Source organism: Eleutherodactylus coqui, chromosome 2 (genome assembly GCF_035609145.1).
Source record: "Eleutherodactylus coqui strain aEleCoq1 chromosome 2, aEleCoq1.hap1, whole genome shotgun sequence".
In the NCBI taxonomy this organism is placed as follows: Eukaryota; Metazoa; Chordata; class Amphibia; order Anura; family Eleutherodactylidae; genus Eleutherodactylus; species Eleutherodactylus coqui.
Window position 1 is genome coordinate 301,106,098 of NC_089838.1, and position 23,957 is coordinate 301,130,054.

Consider the following 23,957-nt stretch of genomic DNA (forward strand, 5'->3'; position numbering starts at 1 on the left):
CCCTCTCCCCCCCCCCCTCCCCCGCTTCCCGCCGCAACTCACCTGTCACCCGCGCCGGCCCCCAAATCTTTAGAGATGAGCGGAGAGATACTCGGCTAAGGCACTACTCGCTCATCTCTAGTTGTAACGTCAAAGGCATGTACTCTACTCATGGGGAGGAATAGGGTAGGTGAGGAAGGAGAGAGAGGAGAAAGGGTAAAGAATGCTAAGGATGTCACATGAACATATTTGCGCACAGAAAAGCGTATTTTGTGGGTGTGTTTCATTCGCTCACAAAAAATACGCAGCACGCTCTATTTTCCTGTGCATTGTGCATGGCAATAGCACATACTGAACTGATTAACTTTATTGCCCATTTCAATGAATGGGAGCATGGTTGCGTGCTGTTTGGCAAGTGCAAATGCGCACGATTTGCGTATGTGAAAAGTACAGTAAAACACGCACATTTGTTCACAAATACACAGTGCAAATGCGAGCATAAATGTCCTGTGACACCGGCCTACAGGTATTTTAAAAGGGTTGTCCACTTGTAAACTACTGATGGCCTTTTAGCAGGATAGACCATCAATAATATTGACTGCCACCTGGAACCTTCATAGATCAGGTGTTTGCTGGGTCCATGTGCTCATACACTGAGCTGATTTCTACAGGAAGTAGACAGCTCCGTTCTCACTGCAGTGTACAAACATGGTATTGCTGGCAAAGTTCTCATTCACTTTAATGTGAGCCATGCTTGCAATACCAAGCCAGGCCACTGTAGTGAGAACAGAGCTGTCTGCTTCCTTCAGAAATCAGCTAAGGGTACAAGCACACACAGGCCCAGAGAACAGCTGATTGGTGGGTGTTCCTGGAAACAGACCCCTGCCAATCTACTATAATAACCTATTCAGCTGATTGGCAATTAATAGTTTACAACTGTAAATCGAAACCTGTGTCAAAATCCATGCCATCTAGTATGGATTTTGATATAGCTTTGCAGCAGATTTCACTACTTCAATTCAAGGGGTGATGTTTCCTCCGAATGTACATCAAAACCCGTACTAAATGGCGTGAATTTCAATGCAGGTTTCAGTGCATATTTTCACAATGCAGAAAATCTACCGAGTGTGCATGTACCCTTAATGAAGATTTTCTGAGGGTATCCCTCTCCCAGCGCCCTACAACTTTGCTCCAGAATCTAGATGGCCTGACCCTACAGATTTAATGTCCTAGGTAGTTACACTTGGGGAAAGTCAGAGTTAGGTCGAATGTCCACAGGCGGATTTGATTTGCGGAATCTGCGCAGAAGATCGGCAATTCAAGCCGCCCATAGGGAAGCTTGTCGTTCGCACCTGAATTACAGCAGGCAAATTTGTTTTGCAGATCCTTGGATGTGGAATACAAATCGCAGCATGCTCCATTTCACTGCAGTTCCCGCATCAACAGCTTCCATTGAAGTCAATGGAAGCCATCTGAAATGTGGGCTGTCCACAGTATCTTCCACGGGAAGAGCAGGAGATTTAAAAAAAAATCTGCACTGCACATGTTCGACGGCGAGCCGAGCGAACGATCCACACTACAGATGTCCCGGAAGAAGAGAGGTAGGTGTGGATGCCGCCACTTGCAAACACAGGTTCACAGGGTCGCCGGCCACGGGCAAGGTCCAATTCTTTTGTAGGCTTCTGCATGCAGAATCAGAACTGCCTGTGGACATGAGGCTTTGTGTGGTGCAGAGTGCTAAGGCAGAAGAAATGCAGTCCTAAACTCTGATTGTGATTGGACAGGGAGGTATTGACCCCCAAATAGGAGGTGCCCGATCAGGCTTTATAAGAAGGCAGCTTGTCTAGTTCACTTCATATGCCTCCAGCCTACCTTCAAGGCTGGAGACTCTGCTAGGATTTCATTTCATTTAGCTTTTTTTTTTTTTCGTTCCTTCATCAGTAAACCTCTCTCTGAGCATTTATCTGGTTAAGCTAGTTCCAAACTATCTAGGAACTTAGACTGGGCAGTATACATTGATTGCTAATGGGGTTAATTCTCCAGCTCTTAACTAACATATAGATTCCTCTTGGGATAGGAGAAAGCTATAGGACCAATTTCGCTGTTTATTGGAGCATAGGGGATTGGTATCCATACCGTATAGCTAAACTTTCTACCCTAGCATCTATAGGCATTGTCCTGATCACTCTAATATTTAGAGTATTTCTGGTTCTTTCTTTTTCCCCCGTTTTTGAGGGAAGATAGGACCAGTATATACAAGGTCCGAGCACAGGGGATTGCTTACCCGTGTATGTTATTGGAACCATTACTAAATCATTGATACTGTTATGCACGCTCAAATACTTTTCATTAGGGACAATAAATCTATAGTCCCCGTTTTTAGGACTCCTGATGAAGTTGCAATTTGCGACGGAAATGCGTCGAGCCGTTTAGTACATCAACTGTATTGAGCTACTATTAACATCAAGTGTACCTACTCTCCAATTTTTGAGCCATCGACAACTTTAAATCTATCTACGCTCCAACTTAATTTGAGCTAATCAATGTATATTAGGGCTGGGGTATATCTATATGAACTATTGGATTTATGTAGATTAAGAGGACTACCTTTTGCCTGTCAGATAGCACCAAACTAAATGTTTGGCCCTAACTGTGCCTTTACCGCTATATACAGTGGACAAGCTTGGTTGTTTTTGGACAGAACTGTATCCGTTCCATTTTCTTAGTTTTTAGAAGTTATCATTAAAAGTTTAATTTTAATTAGGAGTCAAATCAGTGAACAGTCCTAAACTCTCACTCACAACCTGAAGGTTGTTCAATCCCCACATGGTTCAGGTAGGCAGCTCAAGGTTGACTTAGCTTTCCATCCCTCTGAGGTCAGTAAACTTGAGTACCCAGCTAGGTGGAGGTAATAAGTTTGAAAAGCTTATTACTTGAAAGTGCTGCAGAATAAGTTAGTGCTATACAAATAACAAGATTTATTTATTTTATTTTAGTAGGGAAGGTGGAGAGGCGAATGGAAGGGGATTAGAGGCAGGAGAGTTAAAGGGGTTGTCCCGCGGCAGCAAGTGGGTCTATACACTTCTGTATGGCCATATTAATGCACTTTGTAATATACATTGTGCATTAATTATGAGCCATACAGAAGTTATAAAAAGTTTTTTACTTACCTGCTCCGTTGCTAGCGTCCTCGTTCCCATGGAGCCGACTCATTTTCGCCCTCCGATGGCCAAATTAGCCGCGCTTGTGCAGTCCGGGTCTTCTCCTGTCTTCAATGGGGCCGCTCGGGCAGAATGCCGACTCCGTGTAGCTCCGCCCCGTCACGTGCCGATTCCAGCCAATCAGGAGGCTGGAATCGGCAATGGACCGCACAGAAGAGCTGCGGTCCACGGAGGGAGCAGACCCCGGCGGCCATCTTCAGCAGGTGAGTATGAAGACGCCGGACCGCCGGGATTCAGGTAAGCACTCTCCGGTTTCTTTTTTTAACCCCTGCATCGGGGTTGTCTCGCGCCGAACGGGGGGGGGGGGGGGGGGGGGTTAAAAAAAAAAAAAAAACGTTTCGGCGCGGGACAACCCCTTTAAAGCAACCCTTCGGGCCTGGACAAACAAAGATGGCCACACCGCTTGTCTGACTATTTGCTGCACACTGTGTATTAGTATACATCACTAGTCTAAGACCTTACACCTGCTTTGATTAACCAGCGCTGTCCACATGAGCGGTGCTGACCAGTCAGAGCAGCATGTAGTGTCTTGGACTACCAATGCATAATTTGCACAGTGTGCATCGAGTAGTTGACCATCTTTGTTTCTCCAAGTCCGGAGGGTCACTTTATCAGGGAATAACATTCCTCTTTGTAGATAGGAAGGACATGAAACATTAAACATGTTTCTTAGAAAAACCCATAATATCAAATCTCCTCCTGTTAAGTAATGTTTCATGCTAACTCAGTGCGAACACCTACCCACATGAGCGTGGGGCACCCGGAACCCCCAGAAGACCAGATATAGCATCACTCCAGCAGTATTAGCAGATCTCCCAACATTATTCTTTCCTGAAACCATTGTGTAAGGTCGCCTTCACGCAAGTGTATATGGCCTTTAGTTGCCCCCCTAATGCGAGTGTTGTAACCAGAGCAGGTGCAGCATCCGAGGAGCGGGCCCACAGCCAAGGAGATGGTGGAGTAGATAAGGATGTTTATGTCACGGTGGCTCTACCAGCACCTCTTCTAGGGGTAGCTCAGGACCCAGCCAAGTTACTGCTGGAGAAACGGGTAACTAGCGGTTACCTTAAAGTTCTTTGTAACTTGTAATGCCACCGTTCTGTCCTCTGTGGTGAATCCTGAAGATGTGATAAATAGTCCACACACAGAGATAACTTTCAGAACAAAACTGGGAATGGTTGGTAATGTCCGTTTACTTAACTCCAATAAAATAACTGTAGTTCAGCACAAATTACAGTCTCCAGCAGCATTACTGGCACATCCTGGGTAGAGTAGACCAAGACTAAGCTGAAGGGTATTTCTCAGCTTCTTCCATTCTCCACGCACAGAATGACCAGGGTCTGTGGGGTTCACTCACTTGCAGATTCCAGTAACTCTCACAAATACTGACTTAGGGCTCACACCCACTGGTGTTTTTATTTCTTGTGCTGCGAGAGCGAGTGAAAAAACTCACTTCGCAGCGCAAAAAAAAGCTGCAATATCGCCAGTGTTTTCAGTAGGGCCAGTGGCAGAGGTAGAGGCGCTCGCCCTATTGAAAACATAGAGTATATCGTGGACTTCTGCCATAGCTGTGCTAGCTGTGGCAGGAGTTTCCTTCGTTCCCGCAGAGACCAATGAATAGGTAAGCGCTGCCTATAATTGGCTGAACGCTCAACTAATCAACACAGCCCTTTCAGGAGGTGGTAATTTTTTGGTCCCTGCCTGCTGAAAGTGCTGGACAGCAGTGCAGGAGAGCCAGCCGGAGGACGCGCCTGAGCGGCAGAGAGGTGAGTAAAGTTTTGGTTTTTTTTTTAATCAGCTAGGGATGATTTTCAGGGAAGGGCTTATATTTTAAGCTCTTCCCTGAAAATCATGCTGCGGGGGTTGCCACAAAACAACTGCTTTTAATGGGGCCGGCAGCAGAACCGACCCCATTGAAAGCAATGGGATAGCATGCTGGACTTCTGCCACAGCTGTTACAGCTGTGGCAGAAATCCGCGATATACTACCTATGTTTTGAATGGGGCTAGCGCTGCTGCCACTGGCCCTATTGAAGGCACTGAGCAATTTCTTCTCTGCGATGCGAAGCTCTGCTGAAACATCGCAAATGAGTATAAAACCATTGAAAATCATTGGTTTCATAATCATCGCTCTCACATCGCAGAGGAAAAAATCGCAAGTGGGTGTCCACCCTAAGATATAACATAGTCACCTGACATACAACATGACACATTTCCCAGACATAACCCAGACATCAACCCATTCAGTGCTGCAGAGGTGCAATACACATAAACCAAATGAGACAGACATATAACATTATAGAGGGGCCCCACTAACTTTGGGCCACTAGACAGGGACAAGGATATAGGACATTTCTCTCCAAATAGCTTTTATGTAAATTGCATGTTTAACTCTTCAAGGACCAAGCATGGTAAATATACGGCACTTAGTCCTGGGGTTTAATATCCGCCAATAGCAGATGTACGAACAAGCAGGAGCAGATTGGATCCTCAGCGTTTAGTAACAGCTGAGAACTCGAAGGAGAAGGCAGAAACATTTTTAACCACTTCTGCCTTCTCCTTTCCGTGATACATAGCACTCAATGAGTACTAAAAAGTGAAAGTGCAAATATTACTTCCACTATGCGATTCGGTGATCACATGACTGCCGGGTGCTCCCCCTGTCACAGCAGAGCTGCAGGGTCCTAGCAGACCCTTATCATCCCCAGTTATAGGGGATGATTCCCCTATAACTGGGGTCCTATGTATGCAGCTCCTATGGATGCCCCAGGTACAGTGGAAAAGTGTGAAATAAAAAGGAATACCCCGAGGTCTTATATGACGTTATGGGGGTCATAGATGGTAAAAAAAATAGTTACAAAAACTAAGTAAAAAAAAAATTAAAATTAAAATATATACATAAAAAAGAAAACGAAACCCAAACCGTCGCCATATGCGCCCTGTAATCCAAAACTATAGATATTAAATATCAAAACGTCCAAAACAAAATGAAGAACCAATTCCCATATATTATTTCAGTGTAAATATACTAATTTAAAAAACCTATACATTAAAAAAATAATAATTTTCCGATTAAACTTAAAAACTGAAAAAAAGTCAGTAAAAAAACATATAAAAAAAGCCCTATATCTCATGGAAAAAAATGCAGCAAAAATAATTTTGTTAGCTGAAGAGAAAAAATAGGGCAGGAAAAACCATCACAGGAATAAAATTCCTAAAAACTGTCTGGTCCTTAAGGGGTTAAGGAAGATAACACCCAGCATTTCCTGGACTGTCATGCAGCAAGATCCACCTTACAGTCCATGCTGTAATATTTTCATCTCCAATGAATTCTAAGCCCAAGTAAAAAGGGGAGAACATGGTGATTGTTACCACTATGTCAATGTTATGACTGTTCCTCCGTACAGACTCACTGTCGGTGTGTTATTTATTTCATCCATCATCTGAAGATTTCCTCATTCCTAAGATATTCGGCTACCAAGTTCCAGCTGTAAAACAGGTGGCAATGCTTGTTCTTGCTCGTGCATTGCAATTGGATTGCACAAACAGTCTTAGTGACCTTTCAATATGGACAGAATTGTCCACAAGATGCAGAATAGCTCAGGGCTCACGGTGCGGAATTCCACCGCGGAATTCCGCACCGTGAATCCACCCGTCCTCACCCGCGGCATGCTCTATTTGCCGCGGGTGTACGCTCGGGCGGCTTCCATTGCAGTCAATGGTAGCCGTCCGTTCACGCTATCTTCCGCTGTAGCACAGTGGAAGACAGCGTGAAAACGCTTCCCCGCCCACCGCCGCCGCGTCATATGACACAGCCGGCTCGTCATATGACACGGACGGCCGCGTCATGGGACGCGGTGGGTGTGTCACATGACGCGGCGGCAGTGGGCGGGGAAGCATCTTGCGGGAGCGAGGACGCCGGATCCGCAGGTAAGTATGGGGTCTCCTGGGGGGCGCCGTGACGGGCTCCGCGCGGAATTTCGCGGCGGAGCCTGTAACGGCCGTGTGCAGCCGGCCTTAAAGCATATATGTATAATGTAAATATAGGAGATAAAAATATGGGCCAGAGCTGGATTGTGGTACCCTGATCCCTTATAATGAGCCAGTGGGATTATAAAGCTTAAAGCTTATGTCCACTTTTGCAACCTAAATAGACTCATTGTCAAAAAGAATCAAGCACCTAAGAGGAGTGGTTGTTTTTCTGCAAAACTCAACATGCAGTTCCATCTCAGGCAGATATGCAAATGATTAGAGTTGTGGGGTGATTAGATGAACGGTCTTGCCACCTGAGGCCCTAAAAGTGATTCCACCCTTGGCCTATAAAAGGCTCTCGGAGGCTGCCGTGAGATATAGGGCTATTTTTTATATGTGCTATTTTTTCCGCATGTGTAGAGCTTGCTGACCACTAGACACCTCTACGACACAGAGAAGAGATGTCACCTAGACTTTAGGAGAGATTAAGTATTGAAATACGAGAAGCTGGATGGTCGAATTGCCTACCACCTGGGCCATTCTGACTAGACTGTTAGGAGGTGTTAGGACTGGTGGATGTGTGAGGGCATGCTTACAAGGTGACGCCATGGTTAAAGGCCTGGAGGACATTTGATGTAGTACCTTTGACATCCACCTACAGTTGCACCTATTTGCAGTGGTGAACAACTAAACTGGACTGCTACAGAGTGTAACCGGGTTGTCTCCAGTGACAAATCCAGGTTTAGTTTGGGCACTGATGACTGCCGTGTTAATGTCTGGAGACCTAGGGGTGAGCGCCTCAATCCTACCATTGCTGTGGGGCAACACACTGCCCCACTGCTGGTGTGATGGTCTAGTGGGCCATCACATATGACAGGCAGTCACCCCTAGTAATGGTACGAGGGAGAATAATAGGTCAACGATATGTTCAGGGCATCCTGCAGCCACATGTGTTCCTCTCATGGTGGCTTCCAGCAGGATAATGCTCGGCCGCGCACATAAGGGGGTCACAGGAATATCCCCACAACATGGTGACACTTCTGTGGCTGCCTGGTTGCCAGATTTATCACCAAAAGAACATGTATAGAGTCTCAGTTACAGCAAATGACAGCCGATGTATGACAGGATACCATACATAACCTGTATGCCACCATTGCTACCTGTATCACATCTTGTATCTAAGCTAGAGGTGTTAAAACAGGGCACTAAAGCCTCCATGCTCATCTGTATCACAACTTGTATTCAAGCTAGAGGCAGCCCAACAGGGTACTGGAGCCTCCATGCCGGCACGTATCAAATCTTTTATCCAAGCTAGAGGCGGTACAACAGGGTACTAAAGCCTGCATGCCCCCTGTATCACATCTTGTATCCAAGCTAGAGGCGGTACAACAGGGTACTAGATCCTCCATGCTCGCCGATATCACATCTTTTATCCAAGTTAGAGGCGGTACAACAGGGTACTAGCGCCTCCCTTCAAGTTTCAATTTTCCGCAATAAATTCTTCTTTTGCTCTGCTATTGTGATCACTTACTTATGTCAACTTTACAATCCCATATACAAAGTTTCATGCGATTCCAACAACTCCTGGGTAGAGATGAGCGAACACCAAAATGCTTGGGTGCTCGTTACTCGAGACGAACTTTTCGCGATGCTCGAGGGTTCGTTTCGAGTAACGAACCCCATTGAAGTCAATGGGCGACTCGAGCATTTTTGTATATCGCCGATGCTCGCTAAGGTTTTCATTTGTGAAAATCTGGGCAATTCAAGAAAGTGATGGGAACGACACAGCAACGGATAGGGCAGGCGAGGGGCTACATGTTGGGCTGCATCTCAAGTTCCCAGGTCCCACTATTAAGCCACAATAGCGGAAAGAGTGGGCCCCCCCTCCCAACAATTTTTACTTCTGAAAAACCCTCATTAGCAAGGCATACCTTAGCTAAGCACCACACTACCTCCAACAAAGCACAATAACTGCCTGCATGACACTCCGCTGCCACTTCTCCTGGGTTACATGCTGCCCAACCCCCCCCCCCCCCGCACGACCCAGTGTCCACAGCGCACACCAAAGTGTCCCTGCGCAGCCTTCAGCTGCCCTCATGCCACACGCTGGCCTCATAGCCACACCACCCTCATGTCTATTTATAAGTGCGTCTGCCATGAGGAGGAACTGCAGGCTCACAGTGCAGAGGGTTGGCATGGCCAGGCAGCGACCCTCTTTAAAAGGGGCGGGGTGATAGCCCATAATGCTGTACAGAAGCAATGAGAAATCCAATCCTTTGCCACCTCCATCAGGAGCTGCACACGTGGGCATAGCAATGGGGAACCCATGTGCCACACACTATTCATTCTGTCAAGGTGTCTGCATGCCCCAGTCAGACCGCGGTTTTTTATAAATAGTCACAGGCAGGTACAACTCCGCAATGGGAATTCCGTGTGCACCCACAGCATGGGTGGCTCCCTTGAACCCACCGGCTGTACATAAATGTATCCCATTGCAGTGCCCATCACAGCTGAGGTAACGTCCGATTAAATGCAGGTGGTCGTCGGCCCACACTGCATGCCCCAGTCTGACCGGGGTTTTTAATACATAGACACTGGCAGGTACAAATCCCTAATGTGAAGTCCCTGTGGACACATAGCATGGGTGGCTCCCTGGAACCCACCGGCGGTACATAAATAAATCCCATTGCATTGCCCATCACAGCTGAGGTAACATCAGGTTTAATGCAGGTGGGCTTCGGCCCACACTGCATGCCCCAGTCAGACTGGGGTTCTTTAGAAGTGGACCGACAGCATGGGTGGGTCCCAGGAAGCCACCGGCGGTACATAAATATATCCCATTGCATTGCCCATCACAGCTGAGGTAAAGTCCGATTAAATGCAGGTGGTCTTCGGCCCACACTGCATGCCCCAGTCTGACCGGGGTTTTTAATACATAGACACTGGCAGGTACAAATCCCTAATGTGAAGTCCCTGTGGACACATAGCATGGGTGGCTCCCTGGAACCCACCGGCGGTACATAAATAAATCCCATTGCATTGCCCATCACAGCTGAGGTAACATCAGGTTTAATGCAGGTGGGCTTCGGCCCACACTGCATGCCCCAGTCAGACTGGGGTTCTTTAGAAGTGGACACATGGAGTTACAACTCCGTGTGGACCGAAAGCATGGGTGGCTCCCTGGAACCCACCGGCGGTACATAAATATATCCCATTGCAGTGCCCATCATAGCTGAGGTAACGTCAGGTTTAATGCAGGTGGGCTTCGGCTCACACTGCATGCCCCAGTCAGACTGGGGTTCTTTAGAAGTGGACACATGCAGTTACAACTCCGTGTGGACTGACAGCATGGGTGGGTCCCAGGAAGCCACCGGCGGTACATAAATATATCCCATTGCAGTGCCCAGCACAGCTGAGGTAACGTCAGCTTTAATGCAGGTGGGCTAAAAATTAGTAGGATTACACTGTAGGCGAGGGCCCAAAAAATTGGTGTACCAATAGTACTAATGTACCTCAGAAAAATTGCCCATGCCCAACCAAGAGGGCGGGTGAATCCCATTAATCGCTATGGTTAATGTGGCTTAATTTGTAACTAGGCCTGTAGGCAGCCCAGTTCAAACAAAAATTGGTTCAGGTGCAAGTTTGAACGCTTTATTGAATTGAGAATTGAAACGTATAAACATTGTTTACAAAAGTTATATGACTGAGCCTTGTGGGCCTCAGAAAAATTGCCTGTTCGGCGTGATTACGTGAGGTTTCAGGAGGAGGAGCAGGAGGAGGAGGATGAATATAATACACAGATTGATGAAGCTAAAACGTCCCCGTTTTTGATGGTGATAGAGAACGATGCTTCCATCCGCGGGTGCAGCCTATGTATTGTTTAGGGTGCAGCCTATGTATCGCTGCTGTACGCTGGTGGAGAAGAGAACTCTGGGGAAATCCAGGCTTTGTTCATCTTTATGATTGTAAGCCTGTCGGTACTGTCGGTTGACAGGCGGGTACGCTTATCAGTGATGATTCCCTCAGCCGCACTAAACACCCTCTCTGACAAGACGCTAGCCGCAGGACAAGCAAGTACCTCCAGGGCATACAGCGCGAGTTCAGGCCACGTGTCCAGCTTCGACACCCAGTAGTTGTAGGGGGCAGAGGCGTCACGGAGGACGGTCGTGCGATCGGCTACGTACTCCCTCACCATCCCTTTACAGTGTTCCCGCCGACTCAGCCTTGACTGGGGAGCGGTGACACAGTCTTGCTGGGAAGCCATAAAGCTGTCAAAGGCCTTGGACAGTGTTCCCCTGCCTGTGCTGTACATGCTGCCTGATCTCCGCGCCTCCCCTGCTACCTGGCCCAAGGAACTGCGCCTTCTGCCACTAGCGCTGTCGGATGGGAATTTTACCATCAGTTTGTCCGCCAGGGTCCTGTGGTATAGCATCACTCTCGAACCCCTTTCCTCTTCGGGTATGAGAGTGGAAAGGTTCTCCTTATACCGTGGGTCGAGAATGCGTGTAACGCGAGGGTCACGAGAAAGGCATCCTAACATGAAGTCAGCCATGTGTACCAGGGTACCTGTATGCAACACATGGCTGTCCTCACTTGGAAGATCACTTTCAGCATCCTCCTCCTCCTCCTCCTCAGGACTTACAAGCTGAAAGGATGACAGGCAAGCTGCATGGGTACCCTCAGCAGTGGGCCAAGCTGTCTCTTCCCCCTCCTCTTCATGCTCCTCTCCCTCCTCCTCCTCCTCCTCAACGCGCTGAGATATAGACATGAGGGTGCTCTGACTATCGAGCGACATACTGTCTTCCCCCGCCTCCGTTTCCGAGCGCAAAGCGTCTGCCTTTATGCTTTGCAGGGAACTTCTCAAGAGGCATAGCAGAGGAATGGTGACGCTAATGATTGCAGCATCGCCGCTCACCATCTGGGTAGACTCCTCAAAGTTTCCAAGGACCTGGCAGATGTCTGCCAACCAGGGCCACTCTTCTGTAAAGAATTGAGAAGGCTGACTCCCACTACGCCGCCCATGTTGGAGTTGGTATTCCACTATAGGTCTACGCTGCTCATAGAGCTTGGCCAACATGTGGAGCGTAGAGTTCCACCGTGTGGGCACGTCGCACAGCAGTCGGTGCATTGGCAGATGAAACCGATGTTGCAGGGTGCGCAGGGTGGCAGCGTCCGTGTTGGACTTGCGGAAATGTGCGCTGAGCCGGCGCACCTTTCCAAGCAGGTCTGACAAGCATGGGTAGCTTTTCAGAAAGCGCTGAACCACCAAATTAAAGACGTGGGCCAGGCATGGCACGTGCGTGAGGCTGCCGAGCTGCAGAGCCGCCACCAGGTTACGGCCGTTGTCACACACGACCAAGCCCGGTTGAAGGCTCAGCGGCGAAAGCCAGCGGTCGGTCTGCTCTGTCAGACCCTGCAGCAGTTCGTGGGCCGTGTGCCTCTTCTCTCCTAAGCTGAGTAGTTTCAGCACGGCCTGCTGACGCTTGGCCACCGCTGTGCTGCCACACCGCGCGACACCGACTGCTGGCGACGTGCTGCTGCTGACACATCTTGATTGCGAGACAGAGGTTGCGTAGGAGGAGGAGGGTGGTTTAGTGGAGGAAGCATACACCGCTGCAGATACCAGCACCGAGCTGGGGCCCGCAATTCTGGGGGTGGGTAGGACGTGAGCGGTCCCAGGCTCTGACTCTCTCCCAGCCTCCACTAAATTCACCCAATGTGCCGTCAGGGAGATATAGTGGCCCTGCCCACCTGTGCTTGTCCACGTGTCCGTTGTTAAGTGGACCTTGGCAGTAACCGCCGCCATCATGTTTTTGAAAGCCTCCGTTTACACAAGCCTATACAGCAGCATCTCCAGGCTGATCAATTTGGCTATGCGCACGTTTAACGCTTGAGCGTGCGGGTGCGTGGCGGCGTACTTGCGCTTGCACTCAAACACTTGCGCTAGCGAAGGCTGGACGGTGCGCTGAGAGACATTGGTGGATGGGGCCGAGGACAGCGGAGGTGAGGGTGTGGGTGCAGGCCGGGAGACGGTCGTGCCTGTGTCCTGAGAGGGGGGTTGGATCTCAGTGGCGGGTTGGGGCACAGGGGGAGAGGCAGCGGTGCAAACCGGAGGCGGTGAATGACCTTCGTCCCACCTTGTGGGGTGCTTGGCCATCATATGCCTGCGCATGCTGGTGGTGGTGAGGCTGGTGGTGGTGGCTCCACGGCTGATCTTGGCGCGACAAACCTTGCACACCACAGTTCGTCGGTCGTCTGCACTCTCAGTGAAAAACTGCCACACCTTTGAGCACCTCGGCCTCTGCAGGGTGGCATGGCGTGAGGGGGCGCTTTGGAAAACAATTGGTGGATTATTCGGTCTGGCCCTGCCTCTACCCCTGGTCACCGCACTGCCTCTTCCAACCTGCCCTGCTGCTGCCCTTGCCTCCCCCTCTGAAGACCTGTCCTCAATAGGCTTAGCAAACCAGGTGGTGTCAGTCACCTCATCGTCCTGCTGCTCTTCCTCCGAATCCTCTGTGCGCTCCTCCCTCGGACTTACTGCAATTACTACTACCTGAGTGATAGACAACTGTGTCTCATCGTCATCGTCCTCCTCACCCACTGAAAGCTCTTGAGACATTTGCCGGAAGTCCCCAGCCTCATCCCCCGGACCCTGGGAACTTTCCAAAGGTTGGGCATCGGTCACGACAAACTCCTCCGGTGGGAGAGGAACCATTGCTGCCCATTCTGGGCAGGGGCCCGAGAACAGTTCCTGGGAGTCTGCCTGCTCCTCAGAATGTGTCATTGTAATGGAGTGAGGAGGCTAGGAGGAAGGAGGAGCAGCAGCCAGAGGATTCAGAGTTGCAGCAGTGGATGGCGTAGAACTCTGGGTGGTTGATAGATTGCTGGATGCACTTTCTGCCATCCTTGACAGCACCTGTTCACACTGCTCATTTTCTAATAAAGGTCTACCTCGTGGACCCATTAATTGTGAGATTAATCCGGGGATGCCAGAAACGTGCCTCTCTCCTAATCCCGCAGCAGTCGGCTGCGATACACCCGGACCAGGAGCTCGGCCTGCGCCCACACCCTGACTTGGGCCTCCGCGTCCTCGCCCGCGTCCACGTCCTCTAGGCTTACCCCTATCCCTCAGCATGGTGTATTACCAGTAGTGCAGAAACAGAACACTGTAATTAAATGTGCCGCTTATTGGCCTGTGGTTGGAGGCTGACTTCGCTTACGGAACGCACAGCAGAGCCAGGAAAGAACTTTGCGCAAGCCTGTAGTGAGACGTAGGTGCGTATGACTGAGCTAGTGGAATTCACAGCGCAGAAGCAGTCAAGTGTCCAAAGGCCACTAGTAGGCCTTAAGTATTTTGCTTCTATTTTTTTAAAGGCTGAGCTGAGACAGCAGACAGATACTGTAGGCAGCGTATATATGTATACTGTTTCCCTCTGGACAGGATGACAGCGGTGATGTAACGGGCAACGCAGAGCCAGGAAAGAATTTTGCGCAAGCCTGCTGTAACACTTAGCTGCGTAATAATTAGGACTACTACCCCCAGCAGAGACGCAGTACACTCAAGACGATCACAGGCAGCCCAAAGATAGTATTTTTCCCAATTTGTTTTAAAAAAGCCCACTGCCTATATAGACAGTATATCTCTTTCCCTGCCTCACCAGTACTGGCCCTATACTATGTAAAATTACTGCAGACTGTTTCCCCCTGGACGGGATGACGTCCGTGATGTAACGGGCAACGCAGAGCCAGGAAAGAATTTTGCGCAAGCTTGCTGTAACACTTAGCTGCGTATTAATTAGGACTACTACCCCCAGCAGAGACGCAGTACACTCAAGACGGTCACAGGCAGCCCAAAGATAGTATTTTTCCCAAATTTGTTTGAAAAAGCCCACTGCCTATATAGACAGTATATCTCTTTCCCTGCCTCACCAGTACTGGCCCTATACTATGTAAAATTACTGCAGACTGTTTCCCTCAGGACCGGATGACGTTCGTGATGTAACGGGCAACGCAGAGCCAGGAAAGAATTTTGCGCAAGCTTGCTGTAACACTTAGCTGCGTATTAATTAGGACTACTACCCCCAGCAGAGACGCAGTACACTTCAGATGGTCACAGGCAGCCCAAAGATAGTATTTTTCCCAAATTTGTTTGTAAAAGCCCACTGCCTGTATAGACAGTATATCTCTTTCCCTGCCTCACCAGTACTGGCCCTATACTATGTACAAGAACTGCAGACTGTTTCCCTCTGGACGGGATGACGGCGGTGATGTAACGGGCAACGCAGAGCCAGGAAAGAATTTTGCGCAAGCCTGCTGTAACACTTAGCTGCGTAATAATTAGGACTACTACCCCCAGCAGAGACACAGTACACTCAAGACGATCACAGGCAGCCCAAAGATAGTATTTTTTTCCAAATTTGTTTGAAAAAGCCCACTGCCTATATAGACAGTATATCTCTTTCCCTGCCTCACCAGCACTGGCCCTATACTATGTACAAGGACTGCAGACTGAGGACGCAATGCTCTGCACGCCCGATATACAAAAAAAAAAAAAAAAGTGCAACACTGCTCACAGCAGCCTTAACAGTACTGCACACGGTCAGATGTGGCCCTAAGAAGGACCGTTGGGGTTCTTCAAGCCTAAAATCACTCCTAACGCTCTCCCTATAGCAGCTCCAGCACCAGCAGCACTGTCCCTGAGCTATGTCAGAATGCATCTGTGGCGAGCCGCGGGAGGGGCCGATTTTTATACTCGGGTGACACCTGATCTCCCCAGCCACTCACTGCAGGGGGGTGGTATAGGGTTTGAACGTCGCAGGGGGAAGTTGTAATGCCTTCCCTGTCTTTCTCTTGGCCAGAAAAGCGCGCTAACGTCTCAGAGATGAAAGTGAAAGTAACCCGAACATCGCGTGGTGCTCGCCTCTAGTAACGAGCATCTCGAACACGCTAATACTCGAACGAGCATCAAGCTCGGACGAGTACGCTCGCTCATCTCTACTCCTGGGTGCTTGATTTTTTTGAAGAGTGTATTATATTGTCCCAATGCATCTATAATGTAAAACGTAACTTTGCAGTACATCTTAACTAAAACTTTACTATCGTTTTCTGTGTTTTACTTATCTTTTACTTCTTTTCTATCTTTTGCCTCATACAATTGACTAATATCACTCCTTTGGTTTCGTTACACTTTGTCCTCAGTCTATTCCGGTTCAGGTTGTAGCATGAGCAGAGGGAAAAACATATGAAGTAATGTCTACATATGGTGCAAAGCTCATATTTCATTGCTTTATTGAGGGTTGTATTGCCCAATATGTTAAGCGTATAGTCTGTAAGGGGGATGAGAAAGTTAACCTTGTGTAGTCGGGTAAGCACAATAATTGTTATTGTTCATGTAGACAGATGGCGTAGTAGGCTAATGTTCAATGTGAAAAGTGATACAGGTACTTAGCTTTATTAGGAGTAATACAATAGTTACAGATGACTATTGAGTAACAGTTAACGTTTATTGCATAATCAGTGAGGTATATGGTACATAAATCAGTTGTGTAATGCACATTAACAATAAAACAGTTTTTTTTGTGTGTTCTCCATGAACTTTCCGTGAGTGGTCTCCATTCCAGTGTGCTGCCGCTCTAAGGTTCATAATAAGGCACCATGATGGGCAGGACATATGCATCTGATGGACAAATGGTAGAGGAGATTTCTTCTAAAAGGATGGTGCCTACGTTTAACACAAAAGTCGGGGTGTGACACATGTGTGTATTCATTGTTGTCACTGAGATGTAGAGAGCAAGCAAGCTGCAGAGCGCTGTGCATGGACGAACATAAGCTGTAGCCATTAGCTGTGAGGCTGAGTGCAGCCTGAATGTGTGCTCTATACAAGCCCCAAATATTTCGATTTGTGCAAATAAGAGTGGTCCAACCAGCCTGGACTTTTAGGTTGGGGAGCTGCAGTTGTCGATTTGTAGAATAATTCCAGAAAGAGAGAATGCCATTGAAAAATGTTGAGAATTTCCACAGAGTCTCGCCAGGCCTGCTAAGTAACTAAGAGACTATGAATTTACAAAGAGACTGTGAATATACTAAGAAGTTGTGAATTAATACAGAGATTGAGACTTGATTTCACAAGGGCTGGCAAGGTGATACAATGTTGCCAATGTTGCCAGAGATTCACAAGTTTGTATTGTTGAGTTCTATAGATTAACTTTTGCAACGTTCTGAAACTATGTGCCAAGTTAAGATGACTGTACAGGTAATTCAGTTGCCAGGTAAATACTGTATTGTTTACTGCAGTGTGTGCTCCACCTCATCTGTAACCCCCCCCCCCCCCCCCATTGGTCACCTGGTAGACAATGTCAAGTCATATCATGGCTCATTACTTTCTTTACCATATATATCGGCCATGTCAGCTCATGGTTGAAAGTCCATGGGGCTTGTATTGTTCTCATTATTCCTATGATTGTAGGTTTACTAAATGTTCCCCATCTACCTTGCAAATTATTCATTTTCCCCAAACAGTGAAGACTTAGTGAAGACCTAGAGTTAGAGAAGAAAACTGACAAGATGAGAATCTTCCACTAAGGATATTAGGGCAGATTTATTAATGTCTAATACTAGACAATGCAAACGTAAATTAGACAAATTTAAATTTTGCTGGATTTATCAAGGGACTGCTGCCTCTCATTGGCTCAGCGGGACCAATCAGATTGGTCCCTGCGCTGAGCAAATGAGAGGCAGCAGTCACTCACCCACTCATAAATTCATGAATGGGTGTGTGAGTGAGATCTGCCTCTGATTGGTCAGGCTGTGACCAATCAGAGGCAGCTCATTCAGCAGGCGGGGATTTTAAATCCCCGGCTGCTGAATAATACTCACAGCTGTTCAGAGCAGTTCAGGAGGATTGCCGCCGGCCGCGCTGAACTCCGTCTGCCGGGACCAGGTGAGTATATATATATTTTTTTATTTTTACACATTTCTGGATAAATTGCAGGGAAGGGCTTATATATTTAAGCCCTTCCCGACAATTCATCCCGCGATCGCCGGCAGCCCATTGCTTTCAATGGAGCCGGCTGTATTGCCGGCTCCATTGAATTCAATGGGCTAACATCATTCTCCTCTGCCACAGCTGTTACAGCTGTGGCAGAGGAGAACGATCTTTATGCTGACCGGGGGGGGGGGGGGGTGTCTCACTCTTGCCACTATTGTGGCTTAATAGTGGGACCTGGGAACTTGAGATGCAGCCCAACATGTAGCCCCTCGCCTGCCCTATCCGTTTCTGTGTCGTTCTCATCACTTTCTTGAATTTCCCAGATTTTCACAAATGAAAACCTTAGCGAGCATCGGCGATATACAAAAATGCTCGAGCCGCCCATTGACTTCAATGGGGTTCGTTACTCGAAACGAACCCTCAAGCATCACTGAAAGTTCGACTCGAGTAACGAGCACCCGAGCATTTTGGTGCTCGCTCATCTCTATTCATAATCCCTAAAAGCAAATGCATAGTGAAGAAGATGTAAGTGAGAAGAAGTAAATTAGTATAAGTACATGTGCATTGGGAAGACAAATAAAAATAAATGTTTCTTTGTTCTTCCTATCCATGATTAAAGGACATTGCTTGAATTTCCGTATGTTGGAGGCGTCATCCAGTGATCATAAACTCAATAAATATTACCAGTAACCTTTCAAGTGTCTGGCCAATATTCATCTCATTGTTGGTTACCAACTGTGGACTTAAAAGCATATATCCAAGTCAACTACTATAGGCCAATTAAGAGATCATTATTGAAATTCATAATGAATTTTGCCAATTTCCATTAATTGCTTATTATCCACACCGAATCAATCTGTGTAAAAGATAACGTCAAATCATGTTGCCACATACCTCAGATTCAATTAAAGATTACGCATTCTAATGGAATTATAATTTAATACAAATCAGTTGGAATGGATTCATGAAAACAGATGGTCAGATTCGAAGACTGTGTTATTCCTGAGGATTCATCACATTTAGAAAGCTATAACATAGTACAAACTCTTATCACTGGGGAATGCATAAAGTGCAAAACAGGAATGCCCATTTATGTTTTGGTATGTCTATGCTCAAAACTGTAAGTGGGCCTGACCTCACAAAAATATGTCTAGTAACATACAGTCTTCTATTGTCTTGGCCAGTAGGGCTGAACAACAAGGGAAGACTCTTCTGTGGCAATGCATGTTTTGAAATTCCTCCAGGGAACCCCTAATGACCTGGAAAAAAAGTCACTATCAATACATGGCTGGGATCCTACGCCCACTCTTTTTTTTTTTCTACGCTCACTCTTTCATGTAAATAATCTAGGTGGAGCTTCATTCGGACATGGCTAACTGTTTAGGGTTTAATTTATGTGGTTTTGTGTCCCAACATTAAAATTCTTCATTTTCTTGGGTAGATGTTATTTTTTCACCCAGGTACTGTATATATGGGCTACCACAGTCTTCATGCTCTTTCCCATCTTTCACCAGCTGTAGAGGGTGAAAGTTGTTTTTTTTCTCTCTCCCTTGATTGTATACACCTTTATTCATAAGAGAACTTACCACCTGTGTAGCCATTTCGGCTGCACAGGGGCCCAGAGGAGAAGGAGGTCCTGCAGCCTTATGGTCAAGTTGACTCACTGCCAGGCCCACCTTCCTCTGAAACTCCAGCCAAGGTGTAGGAAATAACTCCATCTAGTAGCGGTTTCTTCATGACACACAAGATTGACACATGCTACTCTGTACAGCGCATACCTGGTTTCTTTCCCCAGCTCTGAGTATAGTGTGTTGTGAGCCAGAGAGGGGAGTCTAACATGAGATGTACAGAGTGACATCCGGTAGTCCTCTGTGTCAGGACTGGGATGCTGCCAGATGCAGTTACTAGGACCTGGCGATAGGACAGGCTTAGCATTACTATTTATTGAGGCCACAGTGGGGAGCAATATTTATTGATTAAGGCCACAAAGTGGAGCGTTATTTATTGAATGGGGCCACAGAAAGGAGCACTATTGAGTGGGGCCACAGAGGGGATCGCTATTATTCACTGAAACACATTCCCCTTAATAAGTTGTAAGAATGAATAAAAATGTCATGCCTCAGTGTCTGTAACGTTTATCAATTGGATTGACTATTAATGGCTATGAACGATGTTATATACTATATATATCATTATTATATCATTATTATTAGAACCATAGATCTGAGTCTAAAACAAACATTGTCATTGCATTTCTCGCAAAAGAGGGGTGTGCATCTAATGAAATCCATAATTATGCACAAGTGATGATTACTGACTTGGGGAATCATAAAGTTTGTGCTAAGTGGCTTCCCAAGCAATTGACAGTTGACAATCGGAGGAGGTGGGTGGAGGTCTGCCAAGAACTCCTGGATGCCTTTGAAGTTGTGGAATAGGACTTCTTCAAAAATGTGGTCAATGGGGACAAGATATGGGCATACCTATATGACCAGGAGAGTAAGCTTCAATTTAAGGAATAGACCCACAGTGGTTCTCCATTCTGAAAAAGTTCTGCCAGATCAACACACAAGCAAACTCCTTAATCTCTTCAAACTGCATTTCATATTTGGGTTCAGTCATGGTGTAAATGTATTGCATGTACTGGTGACCATCTTTGTCACAACGTGCCACTGCTGCCCGCCACGCTCACCTGCTGCTAGGGCTGCTGTGGGTTCCTTCTGTCATCTATACCCTGCATGCTACTCTCACTCCTGTACTCGCTACCAGGTCTCTGCTTGTAGGGTTCATGTGTGCTCCCATCCATTCTATTAAAGGGAATCTGTCGACTATCTGTCAGTTAAATCAAGCCATTGGGCAGTGAAAGTAGGAAAAGAAAGAGAGCATTGAAGTATTGAAATCTCTGCATTACTGCCATCATCAAGTATACATTGTAATTGTACTTGTGAAACAGCTTAGTAAACCTGAGTGCTCCCAGTTTTATTATTACAAGCTACCGGACTCGTCTCATTTACTTCTTCGGCATTTCATCCCGAGAGACCCGGAAAGGAGTACTGGCTTCACCCGTGACAGCAACAGATTTGTCTGTTACACGTACCACGGTACGTTCTTTAGGCCACAGCACAACCCCTGAGCAGATCACCCTTATTGCCGCTGTTGGGAGGGATCACAGAGCCACCCATGACAACCCTTCTGCAAACCCCTTACTTTGGCGCGCTCAGCTCGGCCGTTGTAGAGGCATTACCTTTTGATTGTCCCTCGTATGCTTACTGCATTGATCATATTTTCAGTATTTGTAATTTATCATACATCTATGTACTAGCTACAGATTTGTCTCTTGCAGTTTGTGGGTTTTGTAGTGCAATTATACAGTATTTCCATGGAACAGAAGAAATGTCTTTAAATGTTCTCCCCCTTACAAAATTTGTTGCTATTTTAAGTTATTCTTCTTTTTGATTTGTAGATCTCATAAGACCACAAATACCCTAGGGAGGTCCTGCGATCTCAAGCGGAACCATTGTTTTAATAAATGTAATACTTTGTTACATTCTTCTCTATAACTGGACTGTGGATACTAGATATAAATATATCTGTGTTTTAATACAGTTATCCAGTATTAATAAAGTCTTAACCCCTTGAGGACCAGGCTGTTTTGTACCTTGAGGTTTTTTTTTTGTACCTTGAGGTTTTTTTTTCTTTTAGCTACAGAAATTATTTTCGCTGCGTTTTCTTTCCCTGACATATAGGGCTATTTTTTAAATATCTTTTTCACTTACTTTTTTTTCAGTTTTTTAGTTTTATTGGGGGTAAAAAGCTAAAAAAAATCATTTAAAAAAAAAATATTTATAGTTATTTTTTTTTATATATTAGTATATTTACTCTAAAATAAAGTACGGGAATTGGTTCCTAATTTTGTTTCGGACGTTTTGATATATAATATGTATGGTTTTGGATTACAGGGAGCTTATAGCGACAGTTTTGGTTGGCGTCGGCTTTGGGTTATCTTTCTTATGTATATATTGTTCTATTCTGTAATTTTTTTTAAACTTATTTGTGTAATTATTTTTTTTACTATCTATGTCCCTCATGACATCAAATAAGACCTCCTGGGGGAAATTCACATGTTTATGTTTTTTTTTTATTTGACATTTTCCCACTGTAGGTGGGGCATCCATAGGAGCCTCAGTTACAGGGAGAAACATCCCCTGTAGTGACAATAGTCACTGACAGAGCTGATCACGGTCTGCTGGGACCTTGTAGCTCTGCTGTGCCAGAGGTCACCTGGTGGTCACTGACTGCCAGCTCGCGTAGTGGAAGAAAGATTTCCACTTTCACTCATTAGTACGTAGCGCTCATTGAGCACTGTGTACTAAATAATGGAAGAGACAGAAATGGTTAAAACCCACTTCTCCCTTCTCCTCTGGGTTATCAGCAGTTACGAACAGCTGCCGACCCATCCTGCTTCTGATTGATTGCTGAAGCAGGAGGCTTTAAACCCCGCCGTAATTTTACATTTGGCTGCGCTTCACTGGTCACATTTAATTGACATATAGATCTACAGTATATCATTGTCAATGTCTGATCTTCCATCAGTATTGTCATCTTCCAATTACATATCAAATTTCCTGGAGGAGCATTTTTTGGCTTATGTTTAAGTAATCATTTAACCCCTTGAGAGTCGGGTTTCTTACCCCCCTGTCAGACCCACCAGGGCAGGTTTTTTTAAATGGGCCAATCATTTAACTTCAACTAATTTTCCAGTCGCGTTCCAAGAGCCATAACTTTTTCATTTTTCCATTGACACGGCCATATGAGGGCTTGTTTTTTGCGGGAGAAGTTGTACTTTTTGATGGCATCATTTTTGTGTATATATAATGTATTGCATAAGTTTTGTAAAAAAATTTGTAGGGAGATTGGGGAAGAAAAAGAAATTCTGCCATTTGTTTTTTGGATTTCATGTTTACGGCGTTCAGCATGCAGAATAAATAATGTGATAGCACGATTCCGGCGATCCCAAGTTTATACAGTTTTTTTTATGTTTTGCTATTTTTGTACATTTAAAACATTTTTTTCTTAAAGGTTTGCTTTTGTGTCGCTACATTCCAAGAGCTGTATTAATGTTATTTTCCCATTACCAGAGCCCCAGAAGGGCCTGCTTTTGCCGTATGAACTCCAGTCTTCATTTATCTAATTTTTAGGAACATGTAAAATTTGGATCGCTTTTTATTCCATTTTTTCTAGTGGCAAAATTAACAAAATCTGTAATTCTGGCATGTTTTTTATTTTTATTTTCCACTACATTCTCTGAGCAGTATAAATAATGTATTGAAGTAATTCTACAGGCCGGTACGATTATGCCAATACCAAATTGTAAGAGTTATTTTTCTTTTTCATGACTTTTTCACACTTTAAAAAAAAAAAAAAGAAAGTAATGGAAGTTTAAATCACCCTCCTTTTGCCATATCTATAATAAAAAAAATCTAAATCATTAAAGAAAATACATATTTGGTATCACCGCGTCCGTAAATATCTGATCTATCAAAGTGGTGCATTATTTACCCCGCACGGTGAACGCAGTCCGAAAAAATATAAAGAACGCCACAAATGCACTTTTTCAGTCACCCTGTCTCCCAGAAAAAATGCAATAAAAAGCTAACAAAAAGTCGTATGTATTCCAAAATGGCACCAACGTTAACTACAGGACATCCCGCAAAAAATGAGCCCTTGCTCAAGTATGTCAATGGAAAAATAAAAAAGTTATTGCGCGCAGAAGATGCAGCAGAAAATAATTGAAAAAAATTA

At 46.0% G+C, this 23,957-nt stretch overlaps 1 protein-coding gene across 2 annotated transcripts in view; it reads left to right on the plus strand.

The window, feature by feature from the left end:
• The first annotated feature begins 1,386 nt into the window (after nucleotides 1-1,386).
• The window catches only part of LOC136610853 (nucleoplasmin-like), a 65,368-nt gene continuing 42,797 nt past the window's right edge, over nucleotides 1,387-23,957 (plus strand). For both annotated transcript variants that reach the window (XM_066590050.1, XM_066590052.1), the window contains exon 1: nucleotides 1,387-1,580. In XM_066590050.1, coding sequence (XP_066446147.1) covers nucleotides 1,457-1,580 — 124 coding nt within the window. In that variant the 5' untranslated portion in view covers nucleotides 1,387-1,456. The remainder of the gene's footprint in view (nucleotides 1,581-23,957) is intronic.